Here is a 25,903-nt window from a genome sequence, read left to right on the forward strand (position 1 = left end):
GATTTGAGATATAGTGAGGACATTACTCATCCTTAATCATCTTTTGGTAAGTTTACATTAATCTTTATTCAGTTTGTAAGATTTCATCACCTATCTCTATCATAATCATCTTTATTAGTATTAACCCATAATTCGGGGATTTTATTAAGTTTTTGAATCTTGAGACCAAACCCTAGGATTTGGGGGCTTTAGGGAAATAGTGTATTTGGACAAATTGATTTAAGGATAGACTTTAATTACGTATTATTATGTTTGTTTAGGATCCGATTTTGTGGAGGAGCACTTTTGATCTTACTTGCTTGAAGATATTGCTAAAGGTAGAGACTTTCGCTACTCATTACTTGGTAACTAAGTGATTATGTGATGATTATGGTTATTGATCATATTGTGATAATATTCATTAATGTTATGTTGCATTATTGAGGATTAATGAATGATTATGGTTGGTATAATATTGAGTTGGCATTGGACTTGTTGTTGGGGATCGGTATGGGTAACCGAGTACCTGGGTTGCCGTTGTACGTGGAGGGTCGCCTGGAGTCTCTCTTTATGGGCTCGCCACAAGGAGATGTGCACATTTATGATCTAGGGAGTGTATGTGGTCGAGCATGTTCGTCGTGTGATTTGTCTACCACTTATTGTCGTGTAATTTGTAGCACACTTGTATGTCCAATTGCCTTATTAATCATGTTGACTCGAGTTATTGGATGAGATATGGTTGGAGCATGTTGTATTGGTCATTGTTTCTTGAGGTTTTTTTTATTGATTGTTTCTACTCAAGCACGTGTTGACTTTGTCTGTTTCTTTATATCAAAACCTTATCTTTTTGAAAACCTATCTACAATACGGTGATCCACTTGATATTTCCGGTCATGTGGTAAGTAGATAGACTTTCAAGTGAATGATGATGGTGGATTCTTGTGGGGCCTTGAGCGGCGAGTATGACATCGATCCGAGAGTTAGCGTTAGCGTGATAGTTTTGACATTAGACTTGTTTATGCTTCCGTTTTGGTTTTTGGTACTTGTAATTTGAGATTTAGAGACTTGGTTTGTATATATATGTCTTTATACCTTGAGCCCTCTTAAATTTTTGCATGATTGTAGTTTTGATGCACAACCTTCGGAAACCAAGTGAGTAACGGCCCGATTTACCTTGGCCGGGTAAATGGAGGTGTAGTGGTATCAGAACGACGACTTTGGAGTTTAAAACCAATGAGCCCAAATGAATGTAGGAGTGTCTAATAAAATGAACCCTGGTGAAGATCTTCGGAGCTTATTTGGTAGGATTAAGGAGACATCCTAAGTGTACTATAGCTCCTTAGTCTCAAGCTGGTCACCGCATTGTGAGCTCTAAGTGTGGGTAGATAAAGTGGATGCTATGTGATTGAATATGATGGGATAATTATGTTGTGAGCTTATGTACATGTACTGTTGATAATTAAGAAAAGACATGGAGATTGGACATGTGATGTAGAGTAATCATTTTAATTGAAATATGAGTAGGTATGATGATATAATGGAAATATGTATCATCATTGTGAATATCGAGCCGATATGCTATAGTATAATGAGTAGGAACATGAGAAATAGGATTATTTTGGCACTTATTAAATGCAAAACATACATTTGGTAGACTAGGCGTGGGACTTGGCAGATTAGTGGTCACTAAGCCGAGTAGGGGTCACTCTACCGAGTAACTCATGGTACTCGACTGAGAAGAAAAGGTTAATGTAAACGAGTAACTCATGGTACTCTACCGAGTAACTCATGGTACTCGACTGAGTAGTGAGAACCAGGAGTCTATGAAAATGAGCACTCGACCAAGTAGGGTCACTCGATCGAGTAACCACGACCAAATCGATCGAGTGGTTGTTTCTCGGTCAAGTAATCCATGGTACTCAACCAAGTGACATCTGTTCAGATGGGTTCTTCGCCTAGCTTGTTGTAACACCCCCATTTAAGCATATGCTTTTAGTAAGATATTCCCAAATAATAGGGATGTTACCATCTCCTTTCGAGGTAATGAATATCAAATGAAATAAATCAAGTACTTTATTTATTGAAACCGGAAACCATAACTTGTCCAAAATAAATTACAACCTTAATAAAATAACTTGTAAAGTTGAAGTAAAATGTATCTTGATTAAAACTGTTTGACTTGGTGATAACTAGCTGGGACTCGTCTAGTCTAAAGCAACTTAGGGTCCCTCCCAGCTCCACACACAGCAACGACATCAATCCAAACTCTACGCATCTAAACCTGTTTTATTAACTGCTCCCCATTCAAGCGAGAATCATTGAATGGATAGATACATGCCATCTCCAAAATAGGCGACAATTTTACGACAACACAACACGGTCAGCTTATGCAAAGTATGACTTCTAATAATAACAAACATAACTAGAAATAATTACTTTTGCAATGATCACAAAGCGTCAGTTCACAATATTACCATTAACTTAAGCTCGCGGCCTTATTTGCACCATGACCATTCACGGCTCCCACTATACCGACACCACCGTGTCGTTCTCATCACTAATTACACATATTCTTAGGACCACAACATTTCTACTTCCTAGTGCATGGCCTACCAATTCCTTAGGACCACAACCGCAGTTGTGCCTGGCCTACCAATAATTCATAGCCATGTTGCACCGCAGGCAACCAACACAATTTAACATTTCATTAGTGTTTGAAACATAATAATATCAATCAGGAATAATCACAGAGGCTCCTATTCTAACAATAAACTCGGTATAAGACCGTCATATCATAATGAATGCTCAAAGTCCCAGTATATTATAGTATAACTCAGTATACCTCAGTATAAGACCACTGCAATCTCAACTTATTCAATATGTCTCAGTAAAACAACTATCTCAGCATATAAAACATGTTTACGTATGACAAATTCAATATTTAACATAAGTGAGTAGGAGAAGTCGACTAAAAATCCTCAAAAATCACCAATCTCTAATCCAAAAAATACACAAAAACAGGCTGATTTTCAATTGCAATCTAACAGTAAAGGGAAATTGCATCATAGACAGCTACAATTTTCATCTCAGGAGCTGGAATTAGACCTTGAAGTTATACTGGAGGATGAAGAAACTATTCAGGAGGAACCTGAGGAGGAATGATCAGAACAACCAGAACCATCGATAATGCAAATCACCAAAGATTTGCTATGTGCTATGTGCTGGTGAAATCAAATTCTGGTCTACTTCCGTGGTTTGCTATGTGCTTGGAGCGAACCCGCCGAGCTCTGTTCTCACGGGTTTCGTCAACAGGGTGTGGCAAGCTCAAGGGATTGACAAGATTTATTTCATGCCCAACGGTATTTTTCTGGTACGATTCAAAACTAAGGACCAACAACAATTTGTTCTTAATAATGGTCATTTACTATTTGATAATAAACCGGTTATTATCAAAGAGTGGAACCCTAAGATGCAACTGGTGAAACATTATGTTAAAAGGATTCCTATCTGGATGAAATTGTTTGATTTGGATGTGAAATTCTGGGGGATTAAATGCCTTAAGAAAATCTATAGTGGAGTGGGTAAGTTCATTAGATGTGATGATGCCACTTTCTATAAGAATTTCTTAGGGTTCGCCCGAATTATGATAGAAGTTGACATTGCAGACCTTCCCTACTGTGATAAAGTTTATGGATGAAAATGGTAAAACGCAGACACTCAAGGTAGTCTATGATTGGTTACCTCTGAAGTGCACTAAATGTAAGGGGTTAGGTCATTTAGCTACTGATTGTAGGAAGGGCGGTGTGGCTAAACCTGTGGGTAAGAAAGTGTGGAGGCCTAAGGGTGTAGGAGTTACTAAACCAGTACCAGTGCAACAACCTCCTAAGAATGTTCCTGTTCAGAGGAATGTTCAGAAGACACTTGTACAAAACTTGGTTCCAAACACTCCTATTGTGCCTGTGGCAGTTATGACTCCAGTGATGGTTGCTAATACCCCTCTGGTGGAGAGTTCTCTACCTAGGCGCTTCATTTCTAGGTTGATGAGAAATGAGGATGGTGGGAGAAGACTTTCTCCTGGGGGTGTGACCTTCATGGAGGCCTTGTCTAATTCTATGCACAAAGCTAGACTGTGTTTGATTGATTATAGGAATATGGAGAAGGGAGAGTCCAGCAAGTCTATTTCTGAATATGGGTAGTTTTGGTATTTGGAATATTAGAGGTCTGAATAACCCCAATAAACAGCTAGAAATAAAGAGATTCCTATCTCAGAATAAAGTGGGTATATTTGGATTGTTAGAAACTAAAATTAAGAATACTAATTGGAATAAAGTTAGGGTTAATTTGTGTGATGATTGGTCTATCTGCACCAATTCTAGTTTACATAAAGGGGAAAGGATATGGCTTATATGGGATCCTAACTCTTTTGATGTTAAGGTGTATGATATCTCTATCCAGAGTATACATACTAAAGTGTTGGATAAAATAAGGAAAAAAATATTTTGGTTCACTGTGGTTTATGGTCTAAATAAACTGGCTGAAAGAATTCCTTTGTGGGATAGTTTGAGACAGTACCAAAAGGATGTGAGAGGACCATGGATTGTAGGAGGTGATTTTAATACAATCATGGCCAGCAATGAAAGAATTCGGGGAGCTCTCATTACTAATGCTGAGATGGCTCCTTTGGCTCAGGTTGTTCAGGACTGTCAGTTAGAAGATCCGGGGGCTAGATGAGCTTTCTACACTTGTACTAATAAGCATGAATATGGAACCAAGGTCTATAGTAAGTTGGATAGGGCATTGGTTAATGTGGATTGGGTGGATATGTTCCCTGATAGCTATGTGTATTACCTACCTGAAGGATTGTTTAACCACTGTCCTGGTCTTATACATTTTGAGGGGGAGGTCCACAGGAGAGGCACACCTTTTAAATACTTCAATATGTGGTCTTTGGCACCAGAGTATGATAGTATTATAAGAAATGGGTGGAATAAGGAGGGGCAAGGGACTCCTATGTTCAGAATTGTTCAAAAGTTGAGGGGTTTAAAAGCTGATCTAAAGAAATTGAATAAAGAGCAATTTGGGGATATTGAGAACTTAACTCATGTTGCTGAAATAACATTGAATCAGTTCTAAACTCTGTTGGTACAGGACCCTGTCAATGAGGAGATGTGCTTGTCTGAAAGAGAATGTGCTAAGGATCTTATTCAGCTACGAATTGCTAGAGATCAATATTTGAAGCAAAAAGCAAAGTGTGAATGGATGAAATATGGTGATGATAATACTGCTTACTTCTATGCTTGAATTAAAAGAAGAAGGGCTAGGAATAGGGTTCTCCAAATTAAGGATATGAATAATAATCTGTGGACTAAACCTGAAGATATCCAGAATGCCTTTGAGAATTATTATAAAATTCTGCTGGGCACTTCAACAGAGGCAACCAGCATTAATAAGAGAATTGTGGAAGCTGGTAAGTGCTTGACAAAAGAGCATTGTGACATACTGCTCTCACCTGTAAATACTGAGGAAATTAAAGAGGCAATATTTGCTATTCCAGGTACAAAAGCTCCAGGACCTGTTAGATATAACAATCAATTTTTCAAAGATAATTGGGGAATTATTGGGAATGATGTAATTGTTGCAGTTAAAGGGGTATTCCATTCTGGGCAGTTGCTGAAGCAATGTAATAATACCATCATTACTTTAATCCCTAAAGTTGAGGTGCCTGAAAGTGTGATGCAATTTAGACCCATTGCCTGCTGCAACACCGTTTACAAGTGCCTCTCTAAGGTGTTGTGTGCAAGACTGGGACAAGTGCTGCCTGATGTGATCAGTACATCTCAAAGTGCGTTCATAAAAGGTAGAGACATAGCTGAGAACATCTTGATATGCCAGGATTTGATCAAATTGTACAAAAGAAAGAGCTGCTCACCTAGAATCATGATAAAATTGGATTTACAGAAAGCATACGATTCTGTTGAGTAGAGTTTTGTGGAGGGCATGTTGAAAGCAAAGGGATTTCCTGTTAAGTTTACTCAAATTGTGATGCAGTGTATGACTACCCCGTCTTATTCTATGGCTCTTAATGGCAGTATTTTTGGATTTTTTAAAGGAAAAAGGGGGCTCAGACAAGGAGACCCCCTTTCACCTCTTCTTTTCACCATCTGTCTTAAGTATTTGAGTAGAATACCGAGGGTGGTTCAGAAACTTGAGAAATTTAATTTTCATCCACTTTGCAACAGGGTTCAGTTATCTCATTTATGTTTCGATGATGATCTAATTCTGTTTTGTAAAGGGGATAGAGCTTCAGTTGAATTGATGTTGAAATCTTTTGATTGCTTCTCTAAAGCTTCTGGGATAGTCATGAATAAGGGGAAGTCCAATATTTATTGTAATGGAATTGATGATCAGCTGGTTAAGGAGATTGAAATGATGCCTGGTATTAAGAGGGGGACAGTACCTTTTAAATACCTAGGAGTTAATGTCTCCCCAAAGAGACCTTCAATCCTTGACTGTACTTGCTTAGTTAAGAGGGTGGTTGACAGAATCAGGAGTTTGGGCTCTAGGAAACTATCTTATGCAGGGAGAGTAGTTTTGATTAAAGATGTTGTCACTAATTTGCATAGTTACTGGGGGCGAATCTTTATTTTGCCAAAAACGGTTATTGGTAGAATTGAAGCTGTGTGCAGAGCTTATCTTTAGCATGGGACTGATAAAAAAGAAAGCCCTGCCTTGGTTTCTTGGGAACAGATATGTAAGCCTAAGAAACAAGGTGGTTAAGGGCTCAAGGATTTGAATTTGTTGAACATTGCCGACATTGGTAAGTATGCTTGATGGATAGCTCAGAAGAAAGACCACCTCTGGGTGAGATGGGTCCATGCAGTCTATATTAAAAACTTTGATTGGGTGGACTATAAACCAGGGGTGGGAAGCAGCTGGGCCTGGAGGAAAATTTGTCAAGTCAAGGATATATTTAAAGCTTATTTATTTGATGGAGACGGTTTAGAGCATTTCAATATCACAGCAGGATACAAGTGGCTGAAATCAGATGGGGTGAAGGTGACTTTGTATCCTTGGATTCTAAACAGATGGATCTTACCAAAACACTCCTTTCTGTACTGGCTCATTGCTCATCAGAGACTGCTCACACATGATAGGTTATATAGGATGAAGATTGTGCAAAGTAATTGTTGTTTTCTGTGTGGTATTCAAGAAGAGAATCATAATCACCTTTTCTTTGAATGCTGATACAGCAAACAGTGTGTTCAGATGGTGAGTGCTTGGTGTAATATCACCTTACCTGACACTGAGTGCATACAATGGATGATTGGCTAGAGGCAGGCTTCTGCTTGCAGGAAAATGGTTACTGTAATGATCTTGGCATGTCTGATGTACTATCTGTGGCATATGCGAAACACAAGCAGGGTGGATGGTTATGTTTAGAGACCAAGTGTACTCATCACCAGGGTGAAGTATGTGGTTAAAAGTAGATTAAGACAATGTGATATTAAATGTCAAAATGCAAATGTATTAGAATTGCTAGAACACATTCAGATGGTTTGAGCCTGATAGGAGCTTAAGCAACTGAGTGTTGTTATTGATGTATTGGGACAATTTATCTTTTATTGAGAAGCTTACTCTTTCCCCAAAAAAGAGTAGGAGAAATCCTAACTCAACAAAAGACCGCCGCAGCAAATGTTCAAAACTGCTAAAAAGGATCTTCTACAAACTTCGCACCTAATACAATTATAACAATACAAAATAAATATCGCTACAAATTAATTAAGCAACATAACTACGCTACACGTGACCTATGCCGAGACCAAGGCCAGGCCTAGGCCACGGTCAGGCCGCAACAGGCCACGGCCAGGCCACACTTAGGTCATTCTCGACCACGAGTCAACCACGACAGGACACGACCCAATAGCCCGGTCACAACCGACACCCCATCCCTTGGTCTATCTCAATCCCAATGTGTTATTGCTAAATCGTCAGTATGAAACCGTCTAAAACAAACAAACCATCCAATTAGGGTTTGAGACAAAACATAAAAATTGCTATAAACTATTATAAAACGAATTAGGTAAAATATAGAATTATACCCACGATCGAAAGGATGAAAAATTGGTAAAACGGTCTCGAAAATCGTGCCCTTAAACTCCTGTCCTACGTCGCCTCTGTCCGTCTTCTCTCTTATCTTTTCTCTCTAGGTTTTCTTTTCTTTTGTGTTTAGGAATCAGGCCCGTCTTTGAGGGTGTGCGGCCCGTGCAGTCGCACAGGGCCCCAAAAACTTTGGCCCAAAACGGGTCTTGGGAGCATGACAAAAATCAGAGAAGCAATGTTTTGACAATGAGTATTATCACATACTCCAACGTAGTATAGTGGTTCATATTGTGGTGATAAGTTATTCATGTAGCACAACGTCCTAGGTTCGACTACTACTATAGCTGTCATTTTTTTTATGAACCTTTAGTATTTGAGCTAAGTTAAATATAGTTTCATCTCGACGGTCTTTATACTTTAATATTATTTTATGCCCCTTAAATTAATATAAAGCTTATAAAGATGGTCTCATCTTTGTGCCATCTTAATTTAATAGTACTTTGATAGCTAAGTAGTCGGGATTAAAATTATACTTTTAAGTTGAAAAATACTATATAGGGCCGAGGGCCCCGATTTAAGTTTTTGCACAGGGTCCTGAAATCTCAGAGACAGCCCTGTTAGGAATAGGAATAGATTAAGTTCTAGTGTAAAATTGGTGCTTATATACCCCGAGTCTAATACACAACTTAAGTGGAACCCGAATAAGCTCAAAAGTCACTCGATTTCTCGGCCCATCTCTTGGCCCTCACACTCGGTTCGTCCTATTGGTTTACACCACTTACTCTCTCCCGACTCGTAACATACATAATAAATATTATACGTCACCTAATGCGAACATTAATAATAAAATTATATAAACTATACCGATTATTACAGTCTTTCCCCCTTAAAATAGTTTCATCCCAAAATTCACGCATCCAAAGGTTAAATTCGAGCAACTACCATGCCATAACGCATAACTTAAATCGCGGCTAAGGTCTCAGATTAACGGGGTTTTGACATTCCACCCTTCTAAAAGAAAGGTTACGTCTCGGAACCTAATTCATACCTGGTCAAATAGATGTGGATACTTATCTCGCATTGCACTTTCGTCTTCCCAAGTTGCCTCTTCCACACTGTGGTTAGACCGCAACACTTTCACTATTGTAGTCTTGCCATTCCGCGTTTCACGCACTTTTCTGTCAAGGATCTCCTTGGCAGACTCGACGTATGCTAATGACTCATCTATCTCCATTGCCTCTGGTTCAAGTATGTGAGTAGGATCGCTCACACACTTCTTCAATTGTGACACGTGAAAAATATTGTCCACTCTATCCAGAGTTGGAGGTAAGTCTAAGCGATAAGCTACTTCCCCAACCCGTTGAAGAATCTCTTACAGCCTAATGTATTTCTGGCTAAGTTTGCCCCTCTTACCAAATCTCATGACACCTTTCATAGGAGAGACCTTCAATAAAACTTTATCACCCACAAGAAATTCTACATCACTACGTTTCAAGTCAGCATAACTCTTTTGGCGATCCTGAGCAACCTTCATCTTTTGACGAATCACTTTCACCTGCTCCACTATCTCATGGATCATCCGCGGACCCAAAACTACTGAATCAGTCACATCGTACCAACACACCTGACTCCTACACTTTCTCTCGTATAATGTTTCAAATGGAGCCATTCCAATACTGGCATGTTAACTATTATTGTATGAGAACTCAATTAAATCCAATCGTTCCTCCCATGAACTACCGAATTCCAGTACACAGACCCTTAACATGTCCTCCAAAGTCTGAATTGTCCTCTTAGTCTGTTCATCCATAGCTGGATAAAAAGTGGTACTCGTCTTTAGGGTAGTACCCAGCAAATCCTGTAACTCTCTCTAAAATTTTGAGATAAACCTCGAGTCTCTATCAGATACTATGTCATTGGGTACCCAATGTAACTTCACTATGTTTTTACAATAAGCTCTTGCCAATTCCGCCTTGCTCCAAGTATCTTTCATCGAAATGAAATGAGCGGTCTTGGTAAGGCAATGCACTGTCACCCATATCATGTTATTTCCCTTCTTGGTCCTTGGTAATCCGACAATTAAATCCATAGATATGCCTTCCCACTTACATTCAGGAATATGCAAAGGTTGTACCTTACCCTGTGGTCTTTTGTGTTCATCTTTTACCCTTTGGCAGGTCAAACATCGAGCCACAATATCAACCACTTTCTTCTTCGTCCCAGGCCACCAGAACGTCTTCTTTAGATCCTTATATAGCTTATCTCCTCTTAGATGCACAGAGTAAGGTGTATTGTGTGCCTCAGTCGAGATACTCCGTTTCAATTCCTCATCATCTGGCACGCACCATCTCCCATTACACCTTAAATTACCATCACTGTGTATCGTGAAATGCGTAGGCTTGCCAGCTCCGGCCTACACGCGCCATGCAGCTATCACCAAGTCTCGCGTTTGCTTTTCTCGTATATTTGCATACAATTTTGGATCGATCGTCATATCACTCACAGTATCCCCTTTTCTCATCATATATATTCCCATCATTTCCATTTTATCCCTCAGTCTAACTTGCGACATGGCTACACATAGAGCATGGACCGACTTCCTGCTCAGTGTATCGGCCACTACATTAGCTTTTCCTCATGTTACACGATCTTCGTGTCGTAATCACCGATCAGTTCTCTCCACCTTCTCCATCTCATATTCAACTCCTTCTTAGTGTATATGTACTTAAGGCTCTTATGTTCTGAATATACCTTGAAAGTAGCTCCGTATAGATAATGATGCCATAACTTTAGTGCAAAAAAAACAGCCCGAAGCTCTAAGTCATGCGTTGGGTAATTCTCCTCGTAGGGTTTCAGCTGTGAACCATAAGCAATAACTTTACCATTCTGCATCAATACACATACCAAGCCATTTTTGGACGCGTTAGTGTACACCTAAAAATTCTCGCTCCCTTCCGGCAAGGTTAGGACATGAGATGTGGTCAGTCGCTCCTTCAATGTCTGAAACGCCTTCTCACAACTCTCATCCCTCTTAAACCGGTTTTCCTTTCTCATCAACACAGTCATGGGCTTGGCTATCTTCAAGAAGTCTTTAACAAACCTCCTATAATAGACAGCTAATCCTAGAAAACTCCATATCTGAACAACATTCTTTGGTGACTTTTATTTAGATACTGCCTCTATCTTACTAAGGTCCACGGATACTCCCTCCTTGGATGCCACGTGACCCAGAAATGCCACCTTTTTAAACCAAAATTCACACTTACTCAGTTTAGCACACAGTTGATTGTCTCTCAACGTTTGCAAAACTACTCTCAGGGGCTCCTTCTATTCCTAGAGTACACCAGGATATTATCGATGAAGACTACTACGAACTTATCCAGATATGGACTAAATACCTGGTTCATAAGGTCTATAAACACTGCCGGTCCATTAGTCAGTCCAAATGGCATAACAGTGAACTCGTACTGCCCGTATCTGGTCCTTAATGCAGTCTTAGGAATATCCTCATGCTTCACCCTCAACTGATGGTATCCTGATCTCAGGTCGATCTTTGAAAATACACCAGCCCCACTTAATTGGTTGAACGGGTCATATGTATGTGGTAAAGGATATCTGTTCTTTACAGTTACATTATTCAATTGTCTATAATCGATGCAAAGTCTCATACTCTCATCTTTCTTCTTAACGAACAAAAATGGTGCTCCCAGGGGCGATACACTCGGTCGGACATATCCTTTCTCCGACAAGTCATCCATTTGTTTTTTTAATTCCTCCAATTCCTTGGGTCCTATTCGATAAGGGGCCTTAGAAATTGGTCATGCTCCTTGTTGCAAGTTGCAACTCTATATTGAACTCAACCTCCCTCTGAGTTGGTAATCCCGATATCTCCTCAGAAAATGCGTTCTGGAATGCATTAACTACTTTAATCTATTCTGCGTTAGACTCCTCCACTCGCATATCTCTCACATGACACAAAATCATCTGGCATTGTTTCTTCATACAATGTGACACCCCTAATTTTCGTAATATATTTCTTTAATTTTATTTTCCCATATTTCGTATTTTATTTTCCGGGAAAATATTCTTCTTTTACTTTATCGTCTTGTCTAGCTCGAGATTCGGTGAAAACCCATTTTGCCTATGAGTTTCACGTGTGGTTAGAGTGGATGGGTTGAGTTTTGGGCCTAATATTGGAATAAACCCATGAGCTTCTTCTATAAATAAGAAGGGAAACCAAACCCTTTCTTTTTCTTTTCTCATAATTCTCACAAAACCCTAAATCTAGTTTTCTCTCCTCTCTTGTCTTCTTGGAGCCGTGTGCCTCCCTTCTACATAGGGTTTTGTGCGCCTTTTTCTTCATCGTTCTTCATTGTTTTTCAAGCCTAGATTGATCCTACTTCTTAGATCTATCTATCTTATTCGTATGTTTCGTTGTCTAAGCGTTGTTTTTATAGTTTTTATATTAAATAGTGTTTTAATTGGGAACGTTTCCCTTTGGCACGTTTGGATTGATCAATGAAGGCGTGAAGACCGCTCCTGGTGAGGTTATCTACATCGTGGATGATCTTGAGAATTAATCGTTAAAAAGGTAACTAGGTGTGTCTCTTTTAATTGTGTTTATGCCAATTGATGTAATTTACATGATTTAATGATTGATTTGTATAATTGGTACTTGTTAGATTATTTATTATCATGATTAATTATCATTCATATGTTTGTATATGTTGCAATGTCTTAATTATATATCAGATGATGTTTATGTGTTAATATGGGATGTCTTGTACGCGCCTAGAGCTCACGAGTGAAACCCTAGAGGCAGCTTGATCGTGCGGCCAAGAGTAGTACTTAGGGTTATAGCTGAAGTTAGTATAACCTTGAGAATATGGCTCTAAGTTATGGCTGAAGCTAGTATAACTTTACGCTATGACTCAAGTTAAGACTGTTTAAGGTATAACCTTGGAAATATGAATCAAGGTTATAGTTGATGCTACTATAACTTTGGACTATGAGTTAAGATTAAGGCTGGAACTAACGTACCCTGAGATTATGACTCAAGGTTATGGTTGGAACTGTATAACTTTGAGTTTCATGTCAAGGTTATGGTTGAGGTTAGGATAACCTCATGTTATATGTTGAAGTTATAGTCGAGGTTAGTACAACTTCACATCCAGAGTCCATGTTATGACTAAGGTTACTATAACCTTGGTTGTATCTACTTGCTTTAACTATTGTATTGTATTCAATGTGTTAAATCTTTGTGGTTCCTTCTGGTTATGGGTTACTCTTATTCATATGTTGGTAGGACAATCAGTTAAACTGTTCTACTAGATCGAGTCGCGATGTTGTTCACGTATGAGTTGGACAGTCAGTTGAACTTTTCTTCTGAGTTGAGTCGTGATGTGGTTCACGCATGTTGTGTGCAGTCAGTTAAACCATGCATTTATTGTTGGCTAGTCAAATAGAGGACGGTAGTATTAGTTAAATACAATCGGAATGAATTAGGGTCATCCTTTGGGGGTTTATTTGGTCTATGTTCGGGATTGGTCAGATTCGTTAGTTAAACGTTCTGGTCCCCATGTGTCGTTCGGTGTATAGTAAATTAACCGAGAGCTATGGACAGGTCTTAGGATATAGGTCGTGGTTATACGCTATACATAGTACCGTGGAGTATTAGTTAAATACTTCACAACCGATGGATCGTCAGTTAAACATTACATCTGCTAGAGTCATTAGTTAAACGCTCCAGCATTGTTTGCTCTATTCGTTATTGTTTATTGCTTATAATTTGCCTTATGTTGCTATGGATCGTGTATTATATTGGTTTGTAAGTGTCCATAGTCTAGTGGACGCACATGGTTTAGGTTTGCAATATGACTTCCGTCTAAAGTTGGTAAAGTTATGATAAGTTGTGTAAAGTTTTCATGAGTATAGATGGTCTCACATGTTTACTGGTTTGCATTTCAAATCTTAATGATTATTGGTTGTATTCAATGTTGTAAACATGACTGGGAGAGCATCTAGTTACTCCCGACTCATTGTCGACCTCCCATTCTTAGGTTGTTGAGATTGGTGTTGTGTTGATGATGCTTGTTTGGGATGCATCGAGGGGCGAGCCGAATAATAAATTAGAACTTTGTTTTATGTTTGAGAACCCCGGAATAATGTATTAGTTTGGTTTTGTATTTAGTAACGAACTGGATTGGTTAGGTGTTTCCGTCATCTTTACCCTTTTATCATTGTTATACTCTGATAAATATTTTATAATATATTTTTCCTTTATTTTATAATCCGGGTTATAACATACATGCCTTTAAGATAACCGAGTTGATCAGTTTCACCAGAATTCCCTTGTAAGTCACCCTCACACACTTCGTCCCTCTTACCGATTTTTTCTTTTGGGAGCAATCAATGTGTGCCCTATTCTTACCCAATCAATCCATACCAATAATCACCTCAAAACCACCCACGGGAAAGTCTATTAAGTCAACAAAGAATATAACTTCCCCTATTACTATGTGTATCCCCTTGTACAACTTATTGCATTTACCGGCTCCCCTTACAGTATCTCTACTTCATCCATAATCTCCGTATGGTCAGTCAATTCTAGGGTCTTAGCATGACTACGCGATATAAACGAATGGGTTGCCCCAAAATCAAACAAACCATATAAAGGTTTAAAGTTCACTAGAAATGTACCAGATACTACGTGCGCATCCTCTGTTGCAGCCTCATTTCCCATCATGAATAGATTGCCACTGGACTTGGCCTATCCCTGGACCGTACTAGCCGGAACAGTAGGCTTTGCTACACTTTCCCGATTTTTCCCACTATTCGCTTTCTGATAGTATCCTTCTCCATAGGTCTGGCTATTATTAAATCGAGTCTGATTGTTATTATAGTGACTCTCCTGGTATCCACCCTGGCCAGAAACCCGATTACTCATATAGATAGGTGTTGGAGTAGGATATGCACTCTGGCTACCTCCTCTATTCCCATTTCCACCTTTTCCTGTGGATCGGCATTCGAAAGCCTTGTGGCCATATTTGCCACAGCCAAAACACTAGAGTCTACTCTCTCCCTGGCTACTTGATGCCTTACTAGCCATTCCAAACCCTCCAGCAGAATAAGAGCGAAATGGGGCCGAGTTCAATTTCTTACCCCCTGCAGCTCCTTTACTTTTTGTTTCAGCTTTTCTTTTCTCTCCGTTATCCTTCCTTTCCTCCTTCAACATGTCAGATATTCTCTCAGCATGTCCAGCTCGCTGCTATACTTCATCTACAATAGTTGGCTCTCTACCTGCGAGCCTCTTCTTAATTTCAGTCAACAAACCCCTCTCAAATCTTGCAGCCAGAATGTCACTTCCCATGTTCAGGTCACTCACATATTCCGACAATTCCATGATCGGTTATGATACTCTTCCGCAGTCATCTTGTTTGTCATCTTAAATGCGTCGAACTCAGCCCTTATCCTACTTCTGAAGTCTTCCGGCACTAAGTGCTGCTGCAATATGTTTTTGAAACTAGACCAGCGAACATGGGTCTCCCCGCGTTTCTTAAATCCTTCTCGAATCTCCGCTTTATTTTGGTTCCACCACAAGCCTGCCGGCCCTCTGAGGTAAATTGCACCCTGGTCCACCTATAATTCAGTTGGGCATTCCGACTCAAAAGCAGTTGTCAAATTCACGACACCATTCTCATAGTAGTGACGACTCACCCAAGCCATCATACTTAGTAGGGTTGTGATGAACAAGTAGTGAGATCATCTTGCCAGCATCCATTTCTGGCTTCTTTGAGTTCTGCAAGGCTGTCATTACTGTTGTGTTCACATCTATCAACCTTTCAATCTCCTCAACACTCATATTAGCAACAACAGATGTTTTCTTTGGGGGCATCTTCTTTCTATTAAGATAAACTAACATATGTACCATATACGCACACTCCTATATATAAATCATACTTGCGTAGTTTAGAAATAAATAAACGCGAGTTAATAGGGTTGTCGCACCCCCCGTACGAGGCATGCAACCTATCGGCCCACATACACATTCAGGTTGATCGACTCGTCACCTGTCGATCAACCTGTCCCTCATATTCTCATTTATCGTATGATTTAAAGTACTCCATCTCATGCAATTATACCACCTTTCATATTAATTCCACGTCTTATTAAACGATTCATATGAGTAGAGTATTAAAATCATTAACTGAAAAGAGATATCATGCACATCACTTTCTTATCATCTCATTACGCATTACTAAATCAAACTTCCAATTTCTCATATAATCATAATTTCATAGACCCTTCTTCCATTGTACTCTCCTCATTACACATCACAATTATATCTTCCATACTTCTCATTTCAACTCCGACATAGCATATGCACATCTTATCTGAACCTCACATTTATACATCATGCTCATACTCATGTATCATTCATAATAAGATAACTCATAATCATCCACGCTATCTACCCACACTCCTTAATCTTACCGTAGTGTTCGGATTGAAACCAATAGAGCCATAACTTTAATTAAGGACGTCTCCCTAACCAAGCTAAAAGGACTCCTAATAGCTTCTACCCGGTGTTCATTTTATTTTAGACTCACCCTAAGTTTATTGTATTCATTTATTTAGGCATTAGGATCATTTGCTCTGATGCCACTTTGTAACACTCCCATTTAAGCAGGAGTCTTTAGGAAGACATTCCAAATTAAACACGATTGTTTCCATCTCGGTTTCCTGAGACAATGAATATCAAATGAAACAAACCAAGTACTTTATTTATTGAAACCAGAAACCATAACTTGTCCAAAACAAATTACAACCTTAATAAAACAACATGCAAAGTTTAAGTAAAATTTATCTTGACTAAACATGTTTGACATGGTGATAAGTAGGTGAGACTCGTCTAGTCTAAAGCAACTCAGCGTCCCTCCCAGCTCCACACACAGCAACAGCAGCAATCCAAACTCTAGGCATCTAAACCTGTTTTATCAACAGCTCCTCATTCAAGCGGAAATCATTGAATGGAACGACACAGGCCATCCCGGAAATAGGTGACAATTTTACGACAACGCAACGCGATTAGCTTATGCAAAGTACGAATTCCAATAATAACAAACATAACTAGAAATAATTACTTTCGCAATGATCACCAAGCGACAGTTCACAATATAACCATTAACTTATGCTCGTGGCCCTATTTGTACCATGACCATTCACGACCCCCACTATACCGACACCACCGTGTCGTTCTCATCACTAATTACACATATTCTCAGGACCACGGCGCTTCCATTTCCCTGTGCCTCGCCTACCAAGTCCTTAGGACCACAACCGCAGCTGTGCCTGGCCTACCAATTATTCATAGCCATGTTGCCCCAGAGGCAACCAACACAATTTAACATTTCATTACTGTACGACTCATAATAATATCAATCAAGATTAATCACAGAGGCTCTTATTCTCACAATAAACTCACTATAAGACCTCCATATTATAACGAATGCTAAAAGGCCCAGTATAGTATAGTATTACTCATTATGCCTCAGTATAAGACCGCTGCAATCTCAACTTATTCAATATGTCTCTGTACAACAACTGTCTCAGCATATAAAACATGTTTACGTATGACAATTTCAATATTTTAATGTAAATAAGTAGGAGAAATCCTACCTCAGCAAAAGACCGTCGCAACAAATGTTCAAAAGGGCTAGAAAGGCTCTTCTAAAAACATCGCTCCTAATACAATTATAACAATAAAAATTGATATCATTATAAATTATTTACGCAACACAACTACGCTACGTGACCTAGGCCGAGACCAAGGCCACACCTAGGCCATGGCCAGGCCATACTCAGGCCATGCTCGGCCATGACTCAACCACGACAGGCCACAACCTGAGACCCCGGTCACAACCGACACCCTATCCCTTGGTCTATCTCACACCTAATATTTTTTTTTTATAAATCGTTAGTATGAAACCGTCTCAACATACCCATCATAAAAATTACCAATTAACATACTAACCATCCAATTTAGGTTTGAGACAAAACATAAAAATTGCAATAAACTATTATAAAATGAATTAGGTAAAATATTGTATTATACCTACGATCGAAAGGATGAAAAATTGGTAGAACGGTCCCGAAAATCGCGCCCTTAGCCACTAGCCGTACGTCGCCTCTCTCGGTCTTCTCTCTTCTCTCTAGGTTTTCTTTTATTTTTTGTTAAGGAATAGGAATAGATTAAGTTGTAGTATAAAATAGGTGCATAAATACCCTGAGTCTAATAAACAACTTAAGTGAATCCCGAGTAAGCTCGAAAGTCACTCGGTTTCTCGGCCCATCTCTTAGCCCTCACGATTGAGTCGACCTATTGGTGTTACACCACTTACTCTCTCCCAACTTGTAACATACATAATAAATTATATACGTCACCTAATGTGAATATTAATAATAAATTTATATAAAATATACGGGGTATTACAGACCAAAGCAACTCAGTGTCTAGGCCAAAGTAACTCAGCATCCCTCCCAGCTCCACAAACAGCAACAGCAGCAATCCAAACTCAGCGTGTAATACCTCAGATTTATGAGCTATTGGGTACTCTTTTGAGTAAGGCTTACTCTGTCGAGTAACATAGTTTTGCATTCGGGACAGTGTTCTGCCTGATGGATACTCGATCGAGTAAGGGCAACTCGATCGAGTAGGCGGTACTCGATCGAGTACCTCAGTTACTCGATCGATTAAGTTACATTATACGGGTTTTGGCTGGGTTTGATAGCAACGCGTGAAATGGTATATAAAGTATTTTTCATCAGTTTCTTTTACTTTTTACGATATTCTAAAACCTTTACAAGAGAAAACAAACTACGTGAATCCTCTCTCGCATTGCTATCAAATCCAAGGGGATAGGTTTTTCGGATTGCAGAGTCCTTTATACCGTTGAGACCGACGTATTGTGGGTAAGATCCTAGTACAGTTTTTATGTTAATTTGTTAGTTTTGGTTAAACCCTAATTGGGTAATTTGGGGATGTTTGGGAGTATTGTTGATGATGGTTTGTAATTGTATGATTATATGTTGATAGGAGCTGATTTCATAGAGGAGCGCTTTTGATCCACTGTTCTGTTGATTTTTGGTGATTGCATTTCCAGATAGCGTTTGCCTACTCAGTTATTGTATACATGATGTTAAGGTGTTGTTGATTGTTGGCATATGATTATATTGTAATTGATTTTAGTATTGTTGATATTGTAATTGGTTGTTGTTGTTTGTCTGTGGTTCGCGAGGTGCGCCCTCGGCTGAGTGGAGTCATTTTCAGGAGTGGCTTCACGCCCTTGATTCGCCCCTTGTGGTTCCCATCACAAGGAGGATGTGCACATTAAGGAACATGGGTTGTTCGCTCAAAGGAGATGAGATGGGCTTAGGTGGGCAAGGCTGCGGTCCTCCACTAGAGATGAGCGGGGCTTATATTGTGTATGGAGTAACTGACCCCATTTATTTGTTTTAAAACTTTGGTGATCCATTTAGGGATGGTGAGCAGTTGTTGAGCAGGTATGACTTGGATGCACGAGGGTTAGCTGAGGATGAGTCACCACGAGTCGGCTATTAGTCTTCCGCTGTTGTGTCGAGACATTTTTATTTATTCAATTGGTTTTTGGTTTGGAACATTTATACCATATTCTATCAGTTTGGTTTTGAATGTAATCACTTTAACTATTTACTTAAAGTACGTTCTTTGATGTTCTATTTGATATACTTTACCTCGGGCAACCAAGATGGTAGCGTTCTCATGCATTTGGTGGTATTGGTAAGGCACCTTGGTGTATGGGGGTGTTACACAGCGTCTCTCGGCCCTCACGCTCGAGTCGTCCTATTGGTGTTACACCACTTATTCTCTCCCGACTCGTAACATATGTAATAAATTATATACGTCATCTAATGTGAATATTAATAATAAAATTATATAAAATATACGGAGTATTACAGTCTTTTCCCCTTAAAAGAACTTCGTCGCGAAGTTCACGCACCCGCAGGTTAAATTCAAGCAACTACCATGCCATAACGCATAAATCAAATTGCATCTAAGGTTTCAGATTAACGAGGTTATGACATTTGTTGTGGGTTGTAAGCTATGTGTTTACGTTTTCTTTTCTTCTCAAAAGATTACGATGCCTCAAAGAGGAAACACAACTAACCGAGCAACCATGACTCCCGAGGATATTGAGAGAATAGTCGAATTGAATGTGTTACTCATGGCGGTTTTACAAAAAGTTAGTAAAGACAAGGAGGTGGTGGTGGATGCCACTACCATGAGTAAGGCTACCGCTCATCATAGGCTTACCAAGTATGAGGGTACAGGACCACCCATGTTGTTAGAGGAGTAGATAAGGGAAATTGAGATGGACTTTGAGGTGGCAAGGTGCCCGGAGGATCTTAAGGTTAAGGAAACGGCTTTCTACTTGAGTGGGAAGGCAAGACTTCGATGGCATCCCAATAGCGATAAGTTGAGTAAATTATATAAGGATGTAGCCGATGAGGGATTCAAGCGTGATTGGTATAGCCTAAGGGAAGACCTAAGGGAGGAATTTATACCCGAGCATGTGAGGAGTTATCGCTAAGGGCCGAGCTTGATGCCTTTAAGATGAGTGATGACATGACCGTGGGAGAGTACTATGCTATGTTTCAAAAGATGGCGATCTTTGCAAGGGATTTAAAAATGAGCCTTGATATTCAAGCCTTGAGGTTTAAGACAGGACTAACCTTAGAGATCTTGGAGAAATTACCCGCGGGGATTCCTACCGACCCAAAAGAGGTGTTCTTGAGAGCATGACATGCGAAGATGTTGGTGGAGTTGACCAAGGAAGTGAAGGGTTTGAAGGAAAGGCTTGGAGACAAGAGAAAAAATGGAAAGTGAGAGAGTTGAAAAAGAGAATAACAAGAGGCCAAATTTCACCCAAAACCGTGCATACTCAACCGGGGAATCTGGGTATATCGGGGGAATGAGGAAAATTAACTTTTGGGGAAGAGGAACGAATGTTGACAAGTCTTGGGGAACCCAATGCTATGGATGTGGGAAGTACGGTCATAATCAAGTGGAATGTAGGAGCACCGGGAGAGGTGGTTTTGGGGGCTCGTCTAGGGGGAATTTCAATAGGACACCTTCTTAAAGTGTTGGGAGCAATAATAGACCTTCAGGGACATGAAGCAATACAAGGAGCTACAACAATGGAGGCAACACCCAAGGCTATACTCAAGGGAATGATGGGATGTTCTTACCAAAAGAACTATAACAATGGTGGAGGTTAAGGTAATGGAGGTAAGCAAGCTACTTCTACTAGCACAGTGCAAGGAGGTGGAGGAGCTAGGAATAGTGGGAAACTCTTCATGTTGGATAGGCGATAAGTGGAGGATGATGCTCGATCATGTCGTCATCTGTGCTTTCTTAGTTAACCTTAAACCTTCATTCGTCCTCTTTGATTCGGGGCCTACCCATTCTTTTATTTCTAGTAGACATGCTCTGATTTTGGGATTGAAGACCTTTGACCAAATAGTAGATGAAGTAGTAAGACCCTCGAGAAAATTGGTGCCTTGTACCAAGTTGTTTAGAAATATTCCTATAGTAATTTGGCGGGGTGAATTTTCTTGTGGATTTGTTAGATTTTCCGTTAGAGAAGGCTTTGAGGTCATATTGGGGATGGATTGGTTGGGTAAACATAAAGTAAGTATATACTATCACCCAAAACAAGTGTCTTTGAGGGGACATAAGGGAGTGAGATTGTCTTATAAGGGGTTGAGGATGTCTTTCGGGAAGAACTACCAGGATTGGCACCTAGGAGAGAGCTTGATTTTAATGTAGACTTGAAACTGGGGACGATACCTATCTCTAAGGCTCCTTAGCGGTAGGGGCCCAACGAGTTGGAAGAATTGAAGAAGCAATTGGGAGAATTATTGGAGAAGGGTTATGTTAGGCCTAATTGTATCCTCATGGGGTGCACCGGTACTATTTGTGAAGAAGAAGGATGGGAGTATGAGGTTATGCATGGATTACCGAGAGTTTAATAATGCGACGGTAAAGAATAAGTACCCATTGACTAGGATTGACGATTTTTTTTATCAATTGAGTGAAGCCGGAGTCTTTTCCAAGATTGGTTTAAGGTTCGGGTACCATCAATTTAGAATTGCGGAAGGTGATATTTCAAAAACGGCATTTAGGACAGATATGGACACTATGAATTTGTAGTGATACCTTTTGGTTTGATAAATGCAACGGCCATGTTTACGGACTTGATGAACTGAGTGTTTAGCCCTTAATTGGATAGGTTTGTGGTGGTCTTTATCGATGACATATTGGTCTATTCTAAGTCAAAGGAGGAGCATGAGGAACATTTGACGCTAGTCTTGCAAACCTTGAGGGATAATGAGCTTTATACCAAGTTGTCCAGTGTGAGTTTTGGATGGAAAAAGTAGCATTAATGGGACAGGTAATTTCTAAAGGAGTGTCCATGGATCCTAGTAAGATAGAGGCGGTTGCAAATTGGAGATCACCTAAGAATGTGACCGAGATCCAGAGTTTTCTAGGACTTGCAGGATATTATAGGAGGTTTCTGAAGGATTTCGCAAAGATAGCAAGGCCGGTGACGGCTTAATGAGGAAGGAGAATAAGTTTAGGTTGGACGAGAGTTGTAAGACGGCGTTTCAAATATTAAAGAAGCATTTGACCACGGCTCCCATTTTGGCGGTACCGAAAGGTTGTGAGAATTTTGAGGTTTATACCGATGCTTCCAAGAATGGTTTAGGTTGTGTGTTGATGCAAAATAAGAAGGTTATATCTTATGTATCGAGGCAACTAAAACCATATGAGGAAAACTACCCGACTTTTGATATGGAATTGGGTGTTGATGTCTTTGCATTGAAGTTATGGAGACACTATTTGTATTAGAGGCGGCAATCATTGACACGACTCAAAAATAGGACACGAACCCGACACGAAGTTAGCGGGTTAGGGTCAAGACATTGTGACCCATTTAAGTAATTGAGATGACACGACACGATACAAAAGTTAAATGGGTAGGTTAGGGTTGATGTCTTTTGAAACGAACGCGACATGAATAACCCATTTATTTAAATTTGTCATAATATATTTGGCTTTAGTCAATAGTTCAATAATACAACTTAAAATTTACATTTTCATTCATAAATATTAGGATAATATGGTTATAAAGCGTAGTTTATTGTATTAGTTTATTGGTTTAAACGGGTTAAGTGGGTTAAAAATGACCTGCCAAAAGATAAGTGGTTAAACAAGTCGGATTGGGTTGTAGAAAAATTAAATGGGTCGGGTAAGGTTGACACCAATGTTGTTAAAATCACGATCCGAATCGTAGAATCGTACGATTCTACGATCCAAAAATAGATAAACGATCTAAATCACTCATAAGATCGTTATGGGGTAGAATCGCAGTAGAATCGGCTAGAATCGTTTTAGAATCGTACGATTCTATGTTTTGCCTATAATAAATGTCTTTTCATATAATGGCCAATGGGCCACATGATCTTACCACTTTATAAGGCCTATTTGATGTGTTTATTTTATATATACTTTTACCCCTCATTTTAGCTCGGTTTTTATTGTATATCATACTTTAATTAGTATATTTGTGAGTTAATCTTGTGTTCTAGGTGTATTGTTTGTATTTGTTACATTTTGTAGGAATCTACGCATTTAGAGGCTTTTTCCTATCACATTAGCAAGCACCAAGTTCACCAAGATAAGTGGAAGCAAGATGGACCAAGTATGAGAATGGAAGATGTGTTTCCAAGCCCAAGCAAGACTGTATGAGATAATGAAAAATGATCTTACAAAAGAGCCCAAAAGAAGTCCAAATTTATGAAGAGAATTCCAAGCTTAGGATACTCCTTTGGATGCGCTTAGGAATATTTAACCGGAGGCATTAAGGGACATTTATCGCATACTTAGGATTCCTTTGGCATTTAAGCAAGTAATTAAGAGTTATTAGCCGGATAACCACGATCCATATCGGGGCTGGCAACCCCGATCAGGGTTGACCCTCTTTTGGACTTTTACGTTATGCCCTTATTTTCTTATAAATAGAGGCCTTAATCCGTCATTAGGTATATCTTCTTTACACATATTATACACTATTTCACTCTCTAGCCTTAAGCAAAATTCTCTCTTAGTTTTCATCTTTAGTTTTAATATTGTTAAGCTTTTAGTTGATGTTAAACATTTGGTTCTAATTTATTCAAACATTTGGTTCTCCTTCATTCTTCTTTGCAATTCAAGTTCTAATTCCTTATTTCGGTAATTCTAATTCTTGTTTATTTAGTTTACATTTCTATTTACGTTTTCATAGTTTCGTCACTAGCATTTCAATTATATCACATAGTTTAATCTTATATTTTATGCTTTATCATTTAGTTTATATCATTTCTACAATCATGTTTAGCATTTCATTCAACATAGTTTATGTTTTAAAATTTAATATGAGTGGCTAAATTCCCTTAATCTAGGGGCTAGGGAAGCCATGCAAAATCAAATATGTAAAATGATAAATTAGGTTGATATAATATTGTCTAATTGTTTCTATCACATGTTTGCACCACAACTTTTATGGTTATTGGCCGTAATTGTAGATTAAGTTTGTTAATTAGTTCTATAAGTCGAGAGGCACGGAATAGGATTTGACTAAGCATGAGTAGTAGGATGACCTAGTCATAAACGAAAGTTTCTCTAGGACCCGGTCTATGGTTGACACTAATATCGTGAGGTGGGTGTCTTTAAGCCTAAACAATTGACAATGTTATTATTACCGAGTTTAGCATGAACATATATTTACATTTGCATGTGTGACCCGACTCCCCTAGATTCCTTTTATCATATAGATTACATCTTTATATTTGCTAATCATCAAACCATTCAACTAACCAAACCAAACGTAATCGATCTTGATATAAATCTTTCCATAGCATTTCATAATGCAATTCCCGTCTCCTTGTGTTCGACCCCTATTACTACATTAAGTTGTGTCTAGGGTAATTATCTTTGCATAGGTGTGCGATAGCTTATCAAATTTTGGCGCCGTTGTCGGGGAGCACGGTTTTATTGCGTATTGATTTGTCTATTTTTATCTTGTTTTCTTTTGTCTTAAGGAACACTTGTTCTTTGAGACCGTTACTTATCATTTTCTAGAGATTGTTGTCTTATGCCCAGGTCTTCTCGTAGTGGATATTTGCTTTCACCGGATTCCGAACCCGAGAAAACCTTTAGGAGAAGACAACATTTTTGGAAAGAAGTGAAAGAAGCCGCTTCTCCCGTACAAGTTGAAAGTGCTAGAAAGTCTTACCTAGACGATCTAAAAGCTCTTGAATAATAGGAGGTTTCAAGTTCATCATCTCAACCACCACCATCTCCAACTAAAAAGATGGTGAAGCTTTCCGATCACTTAAAGCCCACCGCGGCCATGCTTCCGGCCGATATCACAACTACTCAAATTACCGCATCGGAATTCGAGATCAAGCCGGCTTTCATTAGCCTTGTGGAGAGGAAGCAATTTGGGGGAAGTCCTTTGGAGGATCCCAATTTGCATGTGCAAAAGTTTTGCCATTATTGCTCCATGATCCGACAAACGGGCGCCACTCAAGCCCAAATAAGGGAAATACTTTTCCCTTTCTCTTTGAAGGACAAGGCAAAGCTTTGGATTAATAGCCTTGATCGCACCGCTATGGGAATTACAAATTGGGAGACATGGGCTCTTACGTTCTATTAAAAGTTTTTTCCACCGGAGAAAACTCA

The 25,903-nt window shown here is 39.3% G+C and overlaps 1 protein-coding gene across 1 annotated transcript; it reads left to right on the forward strand.

Annotated features, from left to right (window-relative positions):
- The first annotated feature begins 3,668 nt into the window (after window positions 1-3,668).
- On the forward strand, window positions 3,669-5,280 carry LOC141655625 (uncharacterized). The gene is made up of 4 exons (XM_074462695.1): window positions 3,669-4,171; window positions 4,356-4,668; window positions 4,753-5,082; window positions 5,128-5,280. Exons 1-4 carry the CDS (start codon window positions 3,669-3,671, stop codon window positions 5,278-5,280), a joined length of 1,299 nt encoding a protein of 432 aa, XP_074318796.1.
- The last annotated feature ends 20,623 nt before the right edge of the window (window positions 5,281-25,903 follow it).

The sequence above is a fragment of the Silene latifolia genome, chromosome 5 (genome assembly GCF_048544455.1).
Source record: "Silene latifolia isolate original U9 population chromosome 5, ASM4854445v1, whole genome shotgun sequence".
Lineage (NCBI taxonomy): Eukaryota > Viridiplantae > Streptophyta > Magnoliopsida > Caryophyllales > Caryophyllaceae > Silene > Silene latifolia.